This window comes from Ovis canadensis, chromosome 19, assembly GCF_042477335.2.
Source record: "Ovis canadensis isolate MfBH-ARS-UI-01 breed Bighorn chromosome 19, ARS-UI_OviCan_v2, whole genome shotgun sequence".
NCBI lineage: Eukaryota > Metazoa > Chordata > Mammalia > Artiodactyla > Bovidae > Ovis > Ovis canadensis.
In genome coordinates, this window is record NC_091263.1 from 15,270,758 (window position 1) to 15,290,956 (window position 20,199).

The following is a 20,199-nucleotide window of genomic DNA, read 5'->3' on the forward strand; positions in this document are numbered from 1 at the left end:
GAAAGAGAAATAAACATTCTCTCTTCTTTAAGCTACTGTTTGGTTCTAATAAAAACAGCTGACTTAATACAAACTTAAATTTAAAAAAATTCCCAGAAGAAAAAATAAAAGAGCTATTTATTAATTTTATGAGAGGCCTTAGGAAATTACTCTTACCTAGAGGCAGAGTCCAGCTACTACTATAACTCTATGCTAGCAGACAGGCTGCCTGATGGAAAGGAGAGGACTCCCCAACCCACGGCCCCACAGTACCTCTTTGATAGCTGACTCACACACAGCGCCTGGACCTATCTCCGTGTTCACGTAGAGTAAGGCGTACAGATAACCTGCCCGTCCATAAAGCAGCTCATCAGGAAGGTCTGAATCTCGACAGACGACGGTTCTCTGAAGTTGCAAAAGTCTACCCAACAAGAAAAATTCTGTTTTCCCAGAGAATGCCTAAAATACCTCTTCCTGAAACTGCAACTAACCCTATCAGTTTAGGAATTATCTGTTATTATTTTTCATTTAAAAGTGATTTTTTAAAATATCAAAAAAAGAGGGAAAACAACAAAAACTTCCACTAAAAACCAAACAAAAGCTTCTCTCTCAGATATCAAAATTAATAACAACACATCTTGTAGTTCAAAAGTTCTACATTTACTAATATATCTAAACTTTATAGGAATATATACATATAAGAGAATTTACTCAGTTTTGAAACCCAGAATTAAAAGAAAGTGATTAGAAATTTTAATAAAAATCTTACTAAAATGTAGCCAAAGCTTGAGAATTAGCTTGAGTCACCCCATCTGTAACTAACATTAACTGATCAGCACATGCCAGACACTTCACTAGACCATGGCAGTGAGCTCTGATTCAAGAGAATATAAACCAATATATGCAATAAAAGCTTACATTCTCTATATTTCATAACAACTGAACCACAGAATAACTCAGTGATTATAGCGAATCTAAGGCATATAAGCTAATTTTCATGCACTGAAGGCAACCAAACATTACTTAGGAAAAAACATGTTTACTCTCTTCCCTCAAATTAAGACAAACACATGCTTGGAGAGAAAAGGAGCAAACAATCCCAATATTGAGACCAATCAGGCTCAAGATTAATTTTTAAACTTTTTTCTATTTGGAGAGAACTATTTGCAAGAGCAGGTGAATTAAAAGAGAAAGTTATTTTCATTTTTTGAGTTTCTTTCAACATCAATACCGAGAATTTGGAAAAAAACACTTCCAGTAGTAAAAACTCACTTTGTGATGCATTCCTGGGACTCACAATCACTTTTGAGTTTATGGTATACAACAGCTCCAACGGCCAGGGGCCCAGCATCTCCACAGAGGAAAGTGACCCTTCGGCCATTCAGATTCCGAAGTGTTCTCTTTACGTAATCCAAGGATCGGAGCAAATAGGACTGGTCACATGTGACCCGGTACAACTGCAGGTACAAAAGGGCTATGCCTGGAATAGTCCCCCGCCCCCACAAAAGAAGACAAACATTATAGCCTTTCCTTTTTATCATCAGGACATTAATTCACAATTACATGAAACTCCTACATAAAGTCTTCACTTCTGAAGGGGTAACATTAAAAAAAATCATATACGATTTGTTTCTTAAAATGAGGGGGAAAAAAACCCAGGGTAGAAAAAAATTTAGACAAGTTTAAACGCTGCCAATTGCTCTAACACAATGATTCAGTAACTCCTAGATAAGGGAAATGTAAGACTTCCCATTCATTCCCCTTCAATTTTCATTTGTCTCAAGGTTGTACATATTTTTCTTTGCTAACTTAGGTCCTTTTCGTCTTAATTCTCATATAATCATGTCCTCCTCCTATATCTTATGCCAAATTACATGATTGCTTTTCTGAATTTTATACTCTCTTCTTTCCAATACCTATTTCTCACAATTTTTCAATTTTCTTTAAGTGACCAACCAACCAGTTATCCAGCTCATCATTTATGGAAGAGCCACATGATGCACTTTAAGGTAGTGAATTCACAAGACATAGCTTATCACCTATCCAACTTTCCTATGTTAGACTAAAAAACAGATCTGTTTACTTAAGGGAACCAGAGAGGTGTCTTTTTCTGAAAATCGAAGGAGGATGAGCTATATGGCTTCTAAGGAAGCACGCTATTATTCCTGGGCTCAGGAAGTCAGTGTGACAGCTAAATAATATATCAATTTGTATAAATAAATACTTAATGAAATATGCTCAGGAAAAAGTATTTTTGAAAAAATGATATGCTGGTCAAAAGGCCAAAAAAAAAATCTATTAATGTTTGAATTGAGGTTCACTAATATTCTGTTCTTTATCAGATACCCTACTTTCACGTTTTATTTTTCATTTTGCTTTTTAAATTTCTCAAAATAGGTAGCTTCTTTCTTCTTTGCTATTCAAGGTATACTACTTCCCTTTGAGATTAACTCTTAACACCCACATATATTTTTTGAGAAGTCCTTTTCTCATTATCCATTGTTTTTACACGTCATTGTGTCAAACAGATACAAACGGAGCACATTAACAAGCCCTAAAAAGATCCTTCCCTATGATTCAATTATGATTTCGAGTGTGTGTTTTCTGTATTCAAAAACTGAAATTATAAACATATAGAAAACAAGTTCAATACCAACAAATTTCAAATATAATAATCACTATAAAAGGTTCACCAATACTTCCTTACTGACTCAGAAACCCCTAAAAAAGGGATGATGATCTGGCCAACCTACGAACCTAAAAATCTATGGTTCTATATATTCAAAGCTTAAGTATTTTAAAGTAAATGATGACAGGCAAAGTATAAAAAAAGAAGTCATCATGATATTCTGCCCCTGAATACTTCAGTATGAAAATCTAAAACACAAACCTCTTCTTAGAAGCCAAATTAAAAACCGTAACTATTAAAATTAATAATTAGTAAGATTGAACTGAGTTTATTTTTTTTCTTTTTAGTAAATCTTTATATCAGTTTCGGCACTAGTATTAACCTTGCTTCATAAAACAATGAAAAGTATTCCTTATTTTCCTGTTCTCTGAAACAGTGTAAGAGTAGCAATGATATTCCCTGCTCTTTGAAAAAACACTGACTCTTTTACTGTTTAAAAAAACTCCAGTTTTATGGAGGTACAATTGACAAAAAATGTCCTTTTCATTATAGAGGACTGGAATGCAAAGGTAGGAAGTCAAGAGATACCTGGAGTCACAGACAAATTTGAAGCAGGGCAAAGGCTAATAGAGTTCTGCCAAGAGAACACACTGTTCATGGCAAACACCCTCCTCCAACAACACAAGAGAAGCCTCTACACATGGACATCACCAGATGGTCAACACCAAAATCAGATCGATGATATTCTCTGCAGCCAAAGATGGAGAAGCTCTATACACTCAGCAAAAACAAGACCGGGAGCTGACTGTGGCTCAGATCATGAACTCCTTACTGCCAAATTCAGACTGAAACTGAAGAAAGGAGGGAAAACCACTACGCCATTCAGGTATGACGTAAATCAAATCCCTTATGATTATAGAGTGGAAGTGAGAAATAGATTTAAGGGGCTAGATTTGATAGACAGAGTGCCTGGTGAACTATGAATGGAGGTTTGTGACAGTGTACAGGAGACAGGGATCAAGATCATCCCCAAGAAAAAGAAATGCAAAAAAGCAAAATGGCTGTCTGAGGAGGACTTAGAAACAGCTGAAAAAGAAGAGAAGTGAAAAGCAACGGAGAAAAGGAAAGATATAAACATTTGAATGCAGAGTTCCAAAAAATAGCAAGGAGAGACAGAAAGCCTTCCTCAGTGATCACTGCAAAGAAATAAAGGAAAATAACAGAATAGGAAAGACTGGAGATTTCGTCAAGAAAATTATACCAAGGGAACACTTCATGCAAAGATGGGCTCAGTAAAGGACAGAAATGGTATGGACCCAACAGACGCAGAAGGTATTAAGAAGAGGTGGCAAGAATACACAGAAGAACTGTACAAAAAAGATTTTCATGACTCAGATAATACAATGGTGTGATCTGTCACCTAGAGCCAGACATCCTGGAATGTGAAGTTAAGTGGGCCTTAGGAAGCATCACTACGAACATAGCTAGTGGAGGTGACGGAATTCCACTTGAGCTATTTCAAATCCTGAAAGATGATGCTGTGAAAGTGCTGCACTCAATATGCCAGCAAATTTGGAAAACTCAGCAGTGGCCACAGGACTGGAAAAGGTTAGTTTTCATTCCAATCCTAAAGAAAGGCAGTGCCAAAGAATGTTCAAACTACCGCACAATTGTACTCCTCTCACATGCTAGTAAAGTAATGTTCAAAATTCTCCAAGCCAGGCTTCAGCAATACTTGAACCGTGAACTTCCAGATGTTCAAGATGCTTTTAGAAAAGGCAGAGGAACCAGAGATCAAATTTCTAACATCTGATGGATCACTGACAAAGCAAGAGAGTGCCAGAAAAACATCTATTTCTGCTTTATTGACTATGCCAAAGCTTTTGACAGTGTGGATCACAATAAACTGTGGAAAATTCTTCAAGAGATGGGAATACCAGACCACCTGACCTACCTCTTGAGACACCTATATGCAGGTCAGGAAGCAACAGTTAGAACTGGACATGGAACAACAGACTGGGTCCAAATAGGAAAAGGAGTACGTCAAGGCTGTATATTGTCACCCTGCTTATTTAACTTCTATGCAGAGTACATCATGAGAAATGCTGGGCTGGAAGAAGCACAAGCTGGAATCAAGATTGCCGGGAGAAATATCAATAACCTCAGATGTGCAGATGGCACCACCCTTATGGCAGAAAGTGAAGAGGAACTAAAAAGCCTCTTGATGACAATGAAAGAGGAGAGTGAAAAAGTTGGCTTAAAGCTCAAGTAAGCCAGAAAGAAAAACACCAATACAGTATACTAACACATATATATGGAATTTAGGAAGATGGCAATGACGACCCTGTATGCAAGACAGGGAAAGAGACACAGATGTGTATAACGGACTTTTGGACTCAGAGGGAGAGGGAGAGGGTGGGATGATTTGGGAGAATGACATTCTAACATGTATACTATCATGTGAATTGAATCGCCAGTCTATGTCTGACGCAGGTTGCAGCATGCTTGGGGCTGGTGCATGGGGATGACCCAGAAAGATGTTATGGGGAGGGAGGTGGGAGGGGGGTTCATGTTTGGGAATGCATGTAAGAATTAAAGATTTTAAAATGTAAAAAATAAAAAACTAAAAATAAAAAAACAAAAAACAAAAAAAAAGCTCAACATTCAGAAAATGAAGATCATGGCATCTGGTCCCATCACTTCATGGGAAATAGATGGGGAAACAGTGGAAGCAGTGTCAGACTTTATTTTGGGGGGCTCCAAAATCACTGCAGATGGTGATTGCAGCCATGAAATTAAAAGACGCTTACTCCTTAGAAGGGAAGTTATGACCAACCTAGACAGAGTATTAAAAAGCAGAGACATTACTTTGCCAACAAAGGTCTGTCTATTCAAGGCTATGGTCTTTCCTGTGGTCATGTATGGATGTGAGAATTGGACTGTGAAGAAAGCTGAGCGCCAAAGAATTGATGCTTTTGAACTCTGGTGTTGGAGGAGACTCTTGAGAGTCCCTTGGTCTGCAAGGAGATCCAACCAGTCCATCCTAAAGGAGATCAGTCCTGGGTGTTTATTGGAGGGACTGATGTGAAGCTGAAACTTTAATACTTTGACCACCTGATGTGAAGACCTGACTCATTGGAAAAGACCCTGATGCTGGGAGGGATTGTGGACAGGAGGAGAAGGGGACGACAGAGAATGAGATGGTTGGATGGCATCACTGACACAATGGCCATGGGTTTGGGTGGACTCTGGGAGTTGGTGATGGACAGGGAGACCTGGCGTGATGCGGTTCATGGGGTTGCAAAGAGTCGGACATGACTGAGTGACTGAACTGAACTTGTATGTAAATAGTTTTTTGTTTCCTGCTTCATAAATTCTCTTTCATTTTATACAGTTTTATTATAATGTGTCTCCGTAAAGTCCTGAGTTGACTCTCTTTGGGAAAGTACAGACATCTTGAACTCTTAATTTCCATCTCTCTTCCCAGATTTTGAAAATTATCAGCCATTATTTCTTTAAATAAGCTTTTGCTTTCCCCTGCGCCCTTTTACCTTCTATGACTCCTACAATGCATTAGTTGTTTTCTTGATGACATCCCTTAATTCATGTAGGCTTTCTTTACTTTTATTACTTTACTTTTATTACTTTTATTTTTTTACTTTTACTAAGAGAGTGGGTGTCCTCTCTTTTTTTACTTTTTTCTCCTCTGACTGGTTAATTACAAACGACCTGCTTCAAAGTTCATAGGTTACTTATTTCTTGTTGATTCATTCTGCTGCTGCTGCTTTCTTATGTCATTGGTTGGTAGTCTTCAGCTCTAGGCTTCCTTTTTGGTTCTATTACGCATTGTTTTCCTGAACTGTTTTGTTTATGCATTGTTTTGTACTGTTTCCCTGATTTCATTACAATGTCTTTCTCCGTTTTCTTGTAGTTCATGAGCTTCTTCAAAAACATTTATTTGAATTCTTTCTCAGAGAAACCATAACCTCATTTCTTTAGGGGTGGTTACTGGACAGTTATTTTATTATAAAATTCTGAAGTATAAGTGGTATTATGTTCCCTTGATTTTTCATGTTTCTTGAAGTCGTGTGTTGCTGTTTCAGCATGTGAAGATGCAGTCACCTCCTTCAGTCTTTATTGACAGCCTTCAGGAATGAAATGCCTTCGGTCAGCCTTACGAGGGATTCTCAGGCTTTCTCAGAACGTCTCTATGGATATGCCTCCTCCACACTTTTTGTTCCCTGTTAGGGGAGAATTCTTAAGACTGTATGCCTCTCCTGATTCCATAAAGTCAGGCTGAGTGTTGAGTCTCCTGTTTGCTTTTCCTAGGGTAGTTGAGGGCTGCTCAAGTGTGTATGCTTTCTCCCAATCCTGCTGGGTGAGCCAGCTTTCTCTGCCCATGCTGAATGTCCACAAAGGTTGCACACACTGCCCTCAGGGGCACACATAAGGTGGGTCAGTGTGTGAGTGTGGAATGCAGCATGTTGGAGGCCCAAGGTTATGGGCCAATATGGGGGGATCCACAGGTGGTGTCCCCAGTGACTCACGGGTAGGCTTCCTGAGGGAGTCTGCAAAGTGGTTAGTGGAACTGTGTCCCCTGTTGAATTCTGAGCCCTGGCTGCTATGCTCTCCACCTCTCCTTGCCCCTCAGGTATGCAGATCACCTCCGTATTCTGAAAGGGGTGAGAAAGAAGTGGGTGTCCTCAGTAGTTTCACACAGAGTTGTGGAAGCTGGGCACTCACTCACAGGTTCTCACTTTCCTCTGCGGGAGAAATCACAGGCCAAGCATCTCTCTCTTGGCACTGAGCTGTTGAGGATGACGTGACAGGTGATGTGGGCATTTTCCTCTTACCCTTTTCAATGTGTCCAATCTCAGTCCTATATATATATATATTTTTGCTTCAGTGATATCGTGTGTAACTCCTCCATTGGACTCTTGGGTCCCAGAAAGGTACTCTCATTTGTGTGCAATTATCAAAATCAGTATTCTTTGGGTGGAAGAGGGAAACAGTACAGAACTCATGTTACAGCATTTTTATGTCATTCTCCTTGGGATTTCCTGTTCTTTAACTAAAGTTTGGTAAAATTTCCCAGTGAAATTTTTGGCCAGGTAGTTGATGACATTCTCAAATTTTTATTTGGAATTATATGTATTTACACATTGTATCTCTTCCAGCATCGGGTTTGGTAGATTATGTATTCAGATAATTGTCCATTTCAGTTATATTGTGAAATAAATTTATGTAGTGAAAAGTGGTCATGCTATTCCTAAAATTTCCTGTTTTAAGGTTTCCCAATTTTATTGATGTTTCTATGCCTGGTTCTCCTATCTGCAAAACTCTGTTCCTCATCAGTGTTGCTCTATGCTTATGTCCCTGTTTCCTTGAATCGCATCTTAGCTAGTCTTCTAATATAGGAGTCAGCAAATTTTTCTTCCCATAAAAAACCTAGATAATAAACTCTAGGTTAGGTCTTGAGGACTACACTCAGTCTCTGTTGGGTATTCTTTTATTTCAAAATTCTTAGGAATATAAATAAAAGCCCTTTTTGGTAACAGGCCTGTGAAAAAACAGGCTGTATCCCAGATTTGGCCCATGAGCCACTGTTTGTAAGCTACTACACTAGCAGAGTCCTCTGCAATGCTCTAAATAAAAATATTTTCTAGGTTCTTCTTATATCTTTTGTTATACTTTATATGTTAGGAGGGTGGTAACCTAGCTGGATTTAAAATCTTATTTTTAACTCCTTGAAAATCTCCTAGGGTGCTGGTGAACTTCTGAACGTGGCCACTTAGAGGTTTAATACCAAGGTGATTTCCTCCCTGTTGATACTTCTCTTATATACCTCCTCCTTAACTACTGACATCCCACACCACAGTAGTACATGTGACAACTGATGAATTGACACTGACGCATCATTTTCACCAAAAGCCCACAGTTTATACTGCCATACGCTCTTGGTGTTATACATTCTATGGGTTGGGACAAGTGTATAACAAGATGTATCCAGCACTACAGACGATCCAGAGCAGTTTCACTGTCCTAAATATCCTCTGTGCTCTGCCTGTTCATCTGTCCTCCACCTCTAAATTCACTGAAACCAGCAACCACTTCTACTGTCTTCATAGTTACATATTTCCCAGAATACCATATAATTGAAATCTTATAGTAGGTAGCCTTTTCAAAGTGTCTTCTAGAAAAACTAGAAAGTTTTAAGTTTCTTCCATGTCTCTTTCTGGCACACCTCCTTTTAATGCTGAATAATACTTCACTGTTTAGATGCACCATTTATTTATCGACTTACTCACTGAAAGACATCTTGGCTACTTCAAACTTGTGGCAACTATGAATACAGTTTGCTATAAAGACTCATGTGCAGCTTTTTGGTGGGCCTAAGTTTTCACTTCATTTGGGTAATAAAGAGCACAATTACTGGAACATATAGTAAGAGTCATGTTTAGTTTTGTAAAAAATTGCCAAACCATCTTCTAGTATGGCTGACTATTTTGCATTTCCATTAGCAGTAAATCAAGTTCTGGTTGTTCCACACTGTCACCAGCATTTGGTACTGTCAGTGTTTTGAAATTTGGCAATTCCCTAATGACATGAGATGTTGAACATCTTTTTATATGTTTGCATATGGCTTACTTGCCATCTGTGCATCTTTTGGGGTGAGGTGTCTGCTCATGCATTCTGTCTATTCTATAAAAGGGTTCTTCATTTCCTTATTATTGGGTTTTAAGAGTGTTTTTGTTTATGCTTGGTAAAAATCCTGTTATCAGGTATGTCCTTTGCAGTTTTTAAAAAATTTATTTATTTTTTTAGTTGAAGGATAATTGCTTTACAGAATTTTGTTGTTTTCTGTCAAAGCTCAACATGAATCAGGCATAGGATTTCTTTCTGGTCAGTGGCTTATCTTCTCATTGCTTTTCACAGGGTAGTTTTTTATAAAGCCTTATCATTTACAGGGATCTCTCTCTCTCTCTTTTTTTTTTTTTTCCAAATTAAAGCTTTGTGGCACCCTGAATTGAGTAAATCTGTTAGAGTTATTTTTCCAGTAGGATTTGCTCATGTTGTTTCTCAGTATCACATTTTGGCAATTCTCACAATATTTCAAACTCTCTACCAACAATAGGATAAAGACTCACTAAATGCTTATGTTAGCATTTTTTTCACCAATATTTTAAAATTAAGGTATGTACACTGCTTTTTTTTTTTTTTTTGGACATGATACTGTTACAAACTTAACAGACTACACATAACTTTTATATGCACTGAGAAACCAAAAATTTATATGACTCATTTTATTGTGAAACTTGCTTTACTGTGGTAGTCTAGAACCGAACCTACAATATTCCCAGGGTTTTGGCTGTACTTCTTTCACAGATCACATCTTCAGTGTTGTATGTAAAAAGTCTGTTCCACACCAAAGGCCATCTAGGTTTTCTCCTATGTTATCTTGAGGAGTCTTATATTTTATGTTCAAGTCCATAATCTATTTTGCTAATTTTTTTTTTTTTTTGCTAATTCTTTTGAAAGGTATCTAGATTCCTTCTGTTGCATGCGGATGCCCAGGTGCTCTAGAAACCATCTGTTGAAATGACCATCTTTGCTACACTGCATTGCCTTTGACCCTCTGTTAAATATGGGTAACTATATTTCTGTGGCTCAATGTCTGGGCTCTCTTCTGTCCTTTCACCAGTACTACACTGGTTGACTATTGCAGCTTATGAGTCTTATAGTCTTAAAAGTCTTGTAAAACTTAAAGTTAGATAGTGTTAGTTCTCCATCTGTTCTTTTCCTTCAATATTGAGTAGAATATTCTGAGTTTCTTTCCTCTCAATATAAACTTTAGAATCAGTTTGTTGATATTCACAGAACAACTTGTTGGAATTTTGATTGGGACTGCATTGAATCTATAGCTCAAACTGGGAAGAAATGACATCTTGACAATATTGAGTTTTCCTACCAAAGAAAATGAAATACCTCACTTTAGTTCTCCTTTTAGTATCTTTAATAAAGAGCTTTGTAGTTGACCTCGCACAGATTTCTGTATATATTTTGATAGATTTGTACCTCAGTATTTTGGGGGGATGCTAATATAAATGATATTATGTTCTTTAAATTTCACTTATTCATTGCTGGTATATAAAAAAACAACTTGTAAACTTACTTCATATCCCACAACTTTTCTCTAATTGCTTATTAGTTCCAGAAAATTTTTTTGTTGTTGATTCTGATTTTCTACATAGAATGGCTATGACATCTGCAAAGGCAGTTTTATCTCTTCCTTCCAAATTTGCATACCTTTTATTTCCTTTCTGTGTCTTATTACATCAGCTAGAACTTCAAGTATGACGCTGAAAGCAGTGGTGAGCAACATTTTTACCGTGTTTAGCAGGTAAGTTTTAAATATTTTACCATTAAATATGACATAGTTTTTTTGTGATGTTCTTAACCAAGTTGAGGATGTTCCCCTCTATTCCTAGTTCACTGAGATGTTTAAGTCACAAATAGGCACTGGATTTTGCCAAATGCTTTCTCTGTATTTTACCATGTGATTTTTTTTTTTTTTTTAAATTTAATCCCACTCCACTTTCAAATATCACTATAACACTTCATGGGTAGAGCAAGTATCTTATAATAACAAAATGTTCCTAAATTCATCTTCCTTTCTGTTGTATCTTACTATTGTTCATTTTACTTATACATAACATATACACGGTAGTATGGTCATGCTCAAAATTCTTCAAGTTAGGCTTCAGCAATATATGAATCAAGAACTTCCAGATGTTCAAGATGGGTTTAGAAGAGACAGGGGAACCACAGATCAAATTGCCAGCATTCACTGGCTCATGGAGAGGGTAAGGGAATTCCAGAAAAACATCTACTTCTGCTTCATTAACTAAACTAAAGACTCTGTATGGATCACAAAAATCTGGAAAATTCTTAGAGATGGGACCTCCTTACCTGTCTCCTGTCTCACTTCTTGCAGGTTAATAAGCAACAGTTAGAACTGAACATGGGAAAATGGTTCAAAATTGGGAAAGGAGGACAACAAGGCTATATATTGTCACTTTGCTTACTTAACTTATATGCAGAGTACATCATGTGAAATGCCAGACTGGAAGAATCGAAAGCTAGAACCAAGACTGCTGGGAGAAATATCAACAACCTCAGATGTGCAGATGATCCCACTCCAATGGCATAAAGTACAGAGGAACTGAAGAGCTTCTTGATAAGGGTGAGAGAGTGAAAACGCTGGCTTGAAAAAGTATTAAAAAAACTAAACTCATGGCATCTGGTCCCAACACTTCATGGCAAATAGAAGGAGGGAAAGTGGAAGCAGTGACAGATTTTATTTTTTTGGGCTCCAGAATCACCAGTGTGAATGGTGACTGCAGTCATGATATTAAAAGGTACTTGCTCCTTTGAAGGAAAGCTATGACAAACCTAGGCAACATATTAAAAAGCAGAGGCATCACTTTGCTGACAAAGGCCCATATAGTTAAAGCTATGGTTTTTCCAGCAGTCACGCACAGACATGAGAGTTGGACCATAAAGAATGTTGAGCACTGAAGAATCAATAATCAGTGCTTTCAAATTGTGGTGCTAGAGAAGACTCACGAGAGTCCCCTGGACTGCAAGGAAATCAAACCTGTCAATCCTAAAGCAAATCAATTCTCAATATTCATAGGAAGGACTGATGCTGAAGCTCCAATACTTTGGCCACCTGACATAAATGAATCATTGGAAATGACTCTGATGCTGGGAAAGGTTGAAGGCAAAAGGAGAAGGGAGCAGCAGAGAACGAGATGGTTAGATAATACCACTGACTCAGTGGACAGGAATCTGGGCAAACTCCAGGAGACAGTGGAGGACAGAGGAGGCTGGCGTGCTGCAGTCCACTGGGTCACAAAGAGTTGGACACAACAACATATACATAATCATATATATACATGTGCATATATATTAACATACATATATGCTTATGTAACAAATATATTCATTGCTGTTATTTGAATATATATAACTGCAAAAGTAACTGCAGTTGGTGCAAAAAAGTGGGGTTCAAAAGTGCTTGGTTCAAAAATAACTGAGGTTCACTGATCCAAAAGTCAACCTCAGTTACTTTTGCAACAACTAGCAATTACTTTTGCTCCAACAGCAATTACTTTTGCACCAACCTAATAATTTGATCTGCTAGATCATTTGAGAATACGAAAAATAAAAGTTTTAATTTCACCTTCACTTATTCATACACTAAATCTCTTCCTTATTTTAAATGCAGATCCAAGTAACTCCTGGTGACTCAGATGGTAAAGAATCTGCGTACAATGAGGGAGACCTGGGTTCAGTCCCTGACTTGGGAAGATCTCCCAAAGGAGGGCATGGCTACCCACTCCAGTATTCTTGCCCGGAGAATCCCACTGGACAAAGAAGTCCACGGGGTCTCAAAGAGTCAGACAAATCTGAGTGACTAAGCACAGCAACAAGTAGCTAACTAATACCATTTTCCTTCTCACAAAGACTTGCTTTACCATTTCTTGAAAACTGAGTCAAATGGCAACAAATATCCTTGATTTTTGTTTGAGAAAGTTTTTATACCTCCTTCACTTTTAAGGATAATTTGAAAGAGTACAAAATTCTAGGGTCTTTTTCTCTCAACACTTGAAATATTTCACTCCACTCTTACCTTGCTTACATTGTTGCTGAAAAGAAGTCTGGTGTAATTCTGATCCTTGCTTCTCTATAACAGGGCAGTTTTTTCCTTTATGTTCTTCCAAGAGTTTAAAAAATATATATTATTGGAGTCTAGTTGATTTACAGTGTTGTGTTTGTTTCAGGTGTAAAGCAAAGTAAATCAGTTATACATATACATATACATATTTCCAGTTATTTTTCAACTATTTTCCCATTTAGGTCTTTACAGAGTATTGAATAGGGTTTCCTAGACTATATGTGTGCTCAGTTGCTCAGTTGTGTCCAGTTCTTTGTGACCCCATAGACTGTGGCCTGTCAGGCTCCCCTGTCCATGGGATTTCCCAGGCAAGAATGGTGGAGTGGATTGCCATTTTCTTTTTCAGGGGATCTTCCTGACCCAGGGATTGAACCCGCATCTCCTTCATTGGTAGAGGGATGCTTTACCACTGAGCCACCTGGGAGGCCCTGTGCTATACAGTAGGTGACTATTAGTCATCTGTACCAGTGTGTATGTGTCAATCCCATTCTCCCAAATTATCTTTCCCTCCCTGCTTTCCCCACTAGTAACTGTAAGTTTGTTTTCTACATCTGTGACTCTCTATTTCGTAAATAAGTTCACGTATCCATTTTTAAGATTCCACATATGAGATATACAATACTTGTCTTTTTCTGTCTGACTTACTTCACTCAGTACGACAATCTCTAGGTCCATATGTTCCTGCAAATGGCATTATTTCATTCTTTTTCATGGCTGAGGAAATTACATTGTATACTGCCTCCAGGCTCCTCTGTCCACAGAATTCTCCAGGCAAGAATACTGGAGTGGGCAGTCATTCCCTTCTCCAGGTGATTTTCCTGACCCAGGGATCAAACCTGGGTCTCCCACATTGCAGGCAGATTCTTTTACTGTCTGAGCTACCAAGGAAGCCCAGCTATGCCCCACGTCTTCTTTACCCACTCCTCCGTAGTGGACATTTAGGTTGATTCCGTGTCCTGGCTATTATAAAGAGTGCTGTGATGAACACTGGGATGCATGTATCTCTTTCAAGACTTTTTTACCTTTGGTTTTTGAAGTTTGGATATTAAACGCCTAGATGCAGGTTTTTGTTCTTTGCTTTTGGTATTTATCCTGTTTGGTATTCTCTGAGCTTCCTAGACCTGTGGTTTAGTGCATATTAATTTGGAAAAATCCTTAGTCATTATGGCTTCAAATATTGCTTCTGATCCGTTCTCTGTTTCTTTTCTTTCTGGTATTCCCATTTCACAAATGTTAAACCTTTTGTCATTGTTTCCCATTTCTTGAATATTCTGTTTTCTTTTTTTTTCAGTTTTGTAAGTTTCTTCTGCTGTATCTTTAAGCTAAGGATTCTCTCCTTAGCTGTGTCTAGTAGAGAATTCTTCATCTGTTACCATGTATTTGATTTTTAGCATTTGTGTTCAATTCTTAGAATTTACATCTCTCTGCTTACATTATCCATGGGTTCCTTCAAGTTGTCTACCTTTCATTAAAACCCTTAGCATATCATCATAGTATTTAAAAACTTCTGGTCCAATAACTCCAACATTCCTTCCATTATCTCGTTCTGGTTCTGATGTTTGTTTAGTCACCTCAAACTGGGTTGGTTTTGCCCTTCAGTATGTCTAGCAATTTTTCTGTTGGAAGGTAGACAAAGCACTGGGTAAGAGAAACTGCAGCAAGTAGTCTTAGGGTAACGGAGTGGCCAGGAGTGCAGGAGTTGGGGCGCTCCATGGTCCTATGAGCAGGTCTCAGTGTTTCAGTGAACATGTGCCCCTGGGCCACGAGCTCCATCAGACTCCTCAGCGTCTTCCCCACCTTAGGTTGAACAGGATGCCGAGGGAGCTGGAGTCGGCTACTACACTTTCCCCAGGTAGCTTCTGATCCAGTAGGTTAGGCTCTGGTAAAATAATTTCTCCTGAAGGCTGGCCTTGTTAAGAACAGAATGCTCTGAAATATTTTTAAATGGTTCCTTTGCCCCTCAACCCCACGAGAAGCATGCAGGGATTTTTCTCCAATAATCACAGTGAGGACCTGGGATAACTGCTGAAGTTAATGTCACAAAAGTGTGGAAGCCTCCCTATGATTGGGTCCTCCTGGAGTTTTCTCTTTCTCATATTTGCCTACAGTGAGTTTCTAGCATTAATCAATTGCAGTTTAGGTTCCTGTGGTGATTTCCCTTTGGAGGTCTCTGCTCTAGTAAATTGTGATTTTCTGAATCTCCCTGAATATTGCTCCTATTTTAGGTGTAGCTATTTGTCACGTAACCCCAATTTTCTGATGGATCCAGAAAACTGGGGTTACATGACAAATAGAAAAGTTGTTGATTTTTTAGTTTGTTCAGTTTTTAACTTTTTAGGACAAAGTGGTGACTTTTATTAGTAACTCCTTACAAGTCAGGCAGAAACTGGAAAGTTTTTCTTCGATTTAGTTTTTTTTTTGTTTCATTTTTCCTTGTATATATTCCTATATTTTCATTTCTTTCTTCAACTCCTTGCAATTTGTTCCTCATTTCTGATGTGATTTTGTCTTTTCCTTGAATTTCTTTTTTGAGTTCTGGCAATTCTTATTTTACATCATCTTACTGCCTGACCCTCTCTCCTCAGAGTTCCATTATTTCTGCATTGTGAATATATTGCATAATTAAGTTACAAAATTAATGCTGAAAAGTGCTGCACTTTTTCTCCATCTTGTAGTAGAATTTTCTTGCTGTTTTCTTCTGCTGAAAAACTCTGATTTTTTTTTATTTTTTCTAATATTACGTAAATAATTGATCTTTTCCTTAAATTTGAAACAGATGGGTTTTTCTGGATCAAATATTAATAGGAAGATTTTCTAGAAGAGGAAGATGGTGAGAGTGGCTTCCATCGGAAAGGCATCTTCTTCTTTTTAGGTGAGGAACAGTTTACTTAATAAATGATGACTTTGGTGGCTTTGGATGAAATGATGGCTTTCCTTTGACTCTCATCTTTTTTGTTTCAGAAGGCACCTACCATTGATGTTTCCCTCCTTCCTACACATTAGCAGTGTCACCAGGAATGCGGATTCTGCTTTCTAAGTTAATCCTCTTTTCCAGAATAGTGCTTTGTTAGGAAGTCTATAAAACCTATGTTCCCCATATAATCAGATATCTTTCTTCTCTGCTTTGTCCAGCATTACTTGCCCACTTTTCACTCAGATATGCCCTCAAAGTTTCCCCTCAGTGTGTGTCTCCCTCCTCTGGGAATAATCACTTGCGGGGAGTGACAGGACAGATTCCGCCACCCCTGGATCCTTTGTCTTTCTTCCCCTGGTCTACCAATGCTCTTTCCATAGTCATTCTGGATGGTATTTGTTTTAAACCCTGTATTATTTGTGTATATTCTCTATCTCATATTTTGCTCAAGAGATACATTTTGAATGGTTCAATTATTCTTCTTATATTGTACAGTTTTAGGAGACAAGACAGGGAGGTGTGGGTCTCAGTGGATTCCATACTGCTACATGAACCCCAAAGCCCTAAATATTATTTGAAATCATTCAAGTCAAATACTTCCATGATAATTCTCAGTGATCCCCCAAAATGACAACAATTGGGGATTTTTAAAAAACAATGATTCTTAGAATCATACCCTCTGAGTTCCTGATATAACTGTCTTGGAATGGAGTCTCTGTTTATTATAAAGCTCTCCAGATAATTCCGATGCATAGCCAATTTGGGGCCTAACAATAATGGAGTTAAAACCTCTTTTCAACAAGAAGAAATGCTTTAAGTAAAAGACTTCATAGAGGGAAACCTGTACTACTAATAACTGATTTTTCCTTTCAAAATAACTGTATTCTTTGTATTTTACTTCAAGTTAGCCAAAATTATTTAACTTTATATTTAGGATAAATTTCTTTGGCTCTGTAAGGGAACTAGCTCCATCTCTGTCTAGGTATAAAAGTTTGAAAAATTCAGTTCTATTGTCACTATGTAATATTGTAGTCACAACAGGCAAATAATAAATAAAGCATAACATAAGGGAGTACACATATAAACACAAATAAAGAGATCGTGGCCATCACACTTGGGTGTCACTTGAAAAACAAGTACCAGTTCCTGGCGACCACAACATTACACTTGTGTCCATGCTGTTTACTGATTAAACTATAAAAATTTAGCAAGAAAAGACTATACATTTACACGTGAATTAGGATTAACAATAATCATACTGTGTTTCTAATCCCTCAAAACAAGGTCTGTCCAGCAAAACAGACACAGATGTAAACAACAGACTGTTGGACTCTGCGGGAGAAGGCGAGGGGGGGATGATCTGAGAGAACAGCACTGAAACATGTATATTATCACATGTGAAACGGATCGCCAGTCCAGGTTCCATGCATGAGACAGGGTGCTCAGGGCTGGTGCACTGGGATGACCCTGAGGGATGGGATGGGGAGGGAAGTAGGAGAGGGGTTCAGGATGGGGGACACATGTACACCCATGGCTGATTCATGTGAATGTATGGCAAAAACCACTGCAATATTGTAATTAGTCTCCAATTAAAATAAATAATTAAAAAAAAAAAACAACAACAACCAAAAAAAAACAACACCAAAGTCTGTCTCATTTCTATTCCCTAGATAGCTATTATAAAGTATGACACCATGGTAAAATAATAAAAAGAATATAAAGATTAGTTAACACAAACTGATTTTGAAATTAAAATTTTTGATGTGAAGTGTTACTACTGGTTGCTTAATTATAATTATCAAAATAAAACTCTTTATGTGTACAAATGATTTAAATGAGTACAAATAGAAGGTTAAATCATTGATAACTTTAAAGGCCAGAAAAGTCACACAAATTTGGCTTGTCGCAAAGAACAAAGACATAGGAGCAAACAAAGAAAAAAAGACCTTAGAGCAAGTCTCTTCTCATTATATATTTTAAAAAATCAGACATATATTAGGTCAGCTAATTAATGTTACAAAAATGACATACTGACTTCATATGATGTTTAAACTTCAAGCAGAAAGAATTTCTTTAGAAATAAAACTACAGGCCTGGAAGGAACATGTGGCCCAGAATGGAAGCAGTTGGAGCTCAGGACAGGTAGGCAAGTGTTTAAGAATATTAATGTCCAGGAGATTTTCAAATGGCAGATGATTAAGATGGGGAGATCACCTTTCCCCCAACAAGTTCAGTTCGGTTCAGTCACTCAGTCGTGTCTGACTCTTTGCGACCCCATGAATCGCAGCACGCCAGGCCTCCCTGTCCATCACCATCTCCCAGAGTTCACTCAGACTCATGTCCATCAAGTCCGTGATGCCATCCAGCCATCTCATCCTCCGTCGTCCCCTTCTTCTCCTGCCCCCAATCCCTCCCAGCATCAGAGTCTTTTCCAATGAGTCAACTCTTCGCATGAGGTGGCCAAAGTACTGGAGCTTCAGCTTTAGCATCATTCCTTCCAAAGAAATCCCAAGGTTGATTTTCCTCAGAATGGACTGGTTGGATCTCCTTGCAGTCCAAGGGACTCTCAAGAGTCTCCTCCAACACCACAGTTCAAAAGCATCAATTCTTCGGCGCTCAGCCTTCTTCACAGTCCAACTCTCACATCCATATATGACCACAGGAAAAACCATAGCCTTGACTAGATGGACCTTAGTCGGCAGAGTAATATCTCTGCTTTTGAATATGCTATCTAGGTTGGTCATAACTTTTCTTCCAAGGAGTAAGCGTCTTTTAATTTCATGGCTACAGTCACCATCTCCAGTGATTTTGGAGCCCAAAAAAATTGACACTGTTGCCACTGTTTCCCCATCTATTTCTCATGAAGTGATGGGACCAGATGCCATGATCTTCGTTTTCTGAATGTTGAGCTTTAAGCCCACTTTTTCACTCTTCTCTTTCACTTTCATCAAGAGGCTATTTAGCTCCTCTTCACTATCTGCCATAAGGGTGGTGTCATCTGCATATCTGAGGTTATTGATATTTCTCCCGGCAATCTTGATTCCAGCTTGTGCTTCTTCCAGCCCAGCTTTTCTCATGATGTACTCTGCATAGAAGTTAAATAAGCAGGGTGACAATATACAGCCTTGACGCACTCCTTTTCCTATTTGGACCCAGTCTGTTGTTCCATGTCCAGTTCTAACTGTTGCTTCCTGACCTGGATATAGGTTTCTCAAGAGGCAGATTAGGTGGTCGGGAATTCCCATCTCTTTCAGAATTTTCCACAGGTTATTGTGATCCACAAAATCAAAGGCTTTGGCATAGTCAATAAAGCAGAAATAGATGTTTTTCTGGAACTCTCTTGCTTTTTCGATGATCCAGCGGATGTTGGCAATTTGATCTCTGGTTCCTCTGCCTTTTCTAAAACCAGCTTGAACATCAGGGAGTTCACGGTTCATGTATTGCTGAAGCCTGGCTTGGAGAATTTTGAGCATTACTTTACTAGTGTGTGAGATGAGTGCAATTGTGCGGTAGTTTGAACATTCTTTGGCATTGCCTTTCTTTGGGATTGGAATGAAAACTGACCTTTTTCAGTCCTGTGGCCACTGCTGAGTTTTCCAAATTTGCTGGCATATTGAGTGCAGCACTTTCACAGCATCATCTTTCAGGATTTGAAACCGCTCAACTGGTGACTGGTGACAGAAGCAAGATCTGATGCTGTAAAGAGCAATATTGCATAGGAACCTGGAATGTCAGGTCCATGAATCAAGGCAAATTAGAAGTGGTCAAACAGGAGATGGCAAGGGTGAACGTCGACATTCTAGGAATCAGCAAACTAAAATGGACTGGAATGGGTGAATTTAACTCAGATGACCATTATATCTACTACTGCAGGCAGGAATCCCTCAGAAGAAATGGAGTAGCCATCATGGTCAACAAAAGAGTCCGAAATGCAGT

At 38.3% G+C, this 20,199-nt stretch overlaps 1 protein-coding gene across 1 annotated transcript in view; it reads right to left on the reverse strand.

Moving 5' to 3' along the window:
- The window catches only part of LANCL2 (LanC like glutathione S-transferase 2), an 83,981-nt gene that overhangs the window by 35,248 nt on the left and 28,534 nt on the right, over positions 1-20,199 (reverse strand). Inside the window, exons 3-4 of the mRNA XM_069561165.1 lie at positions 1,252-1,459; positions 253-400 (exon numbers count right to left, since the gene is read on the reverse strand). Coding sequence (XP_069417266.1) covers positions 253-400; positions 1,252-1,459 — 356 coding nt within the window. The remainder of the gene's footprint in view (positions 1-252; positions 401-1,251; positions 1,460-20,199) is intronic.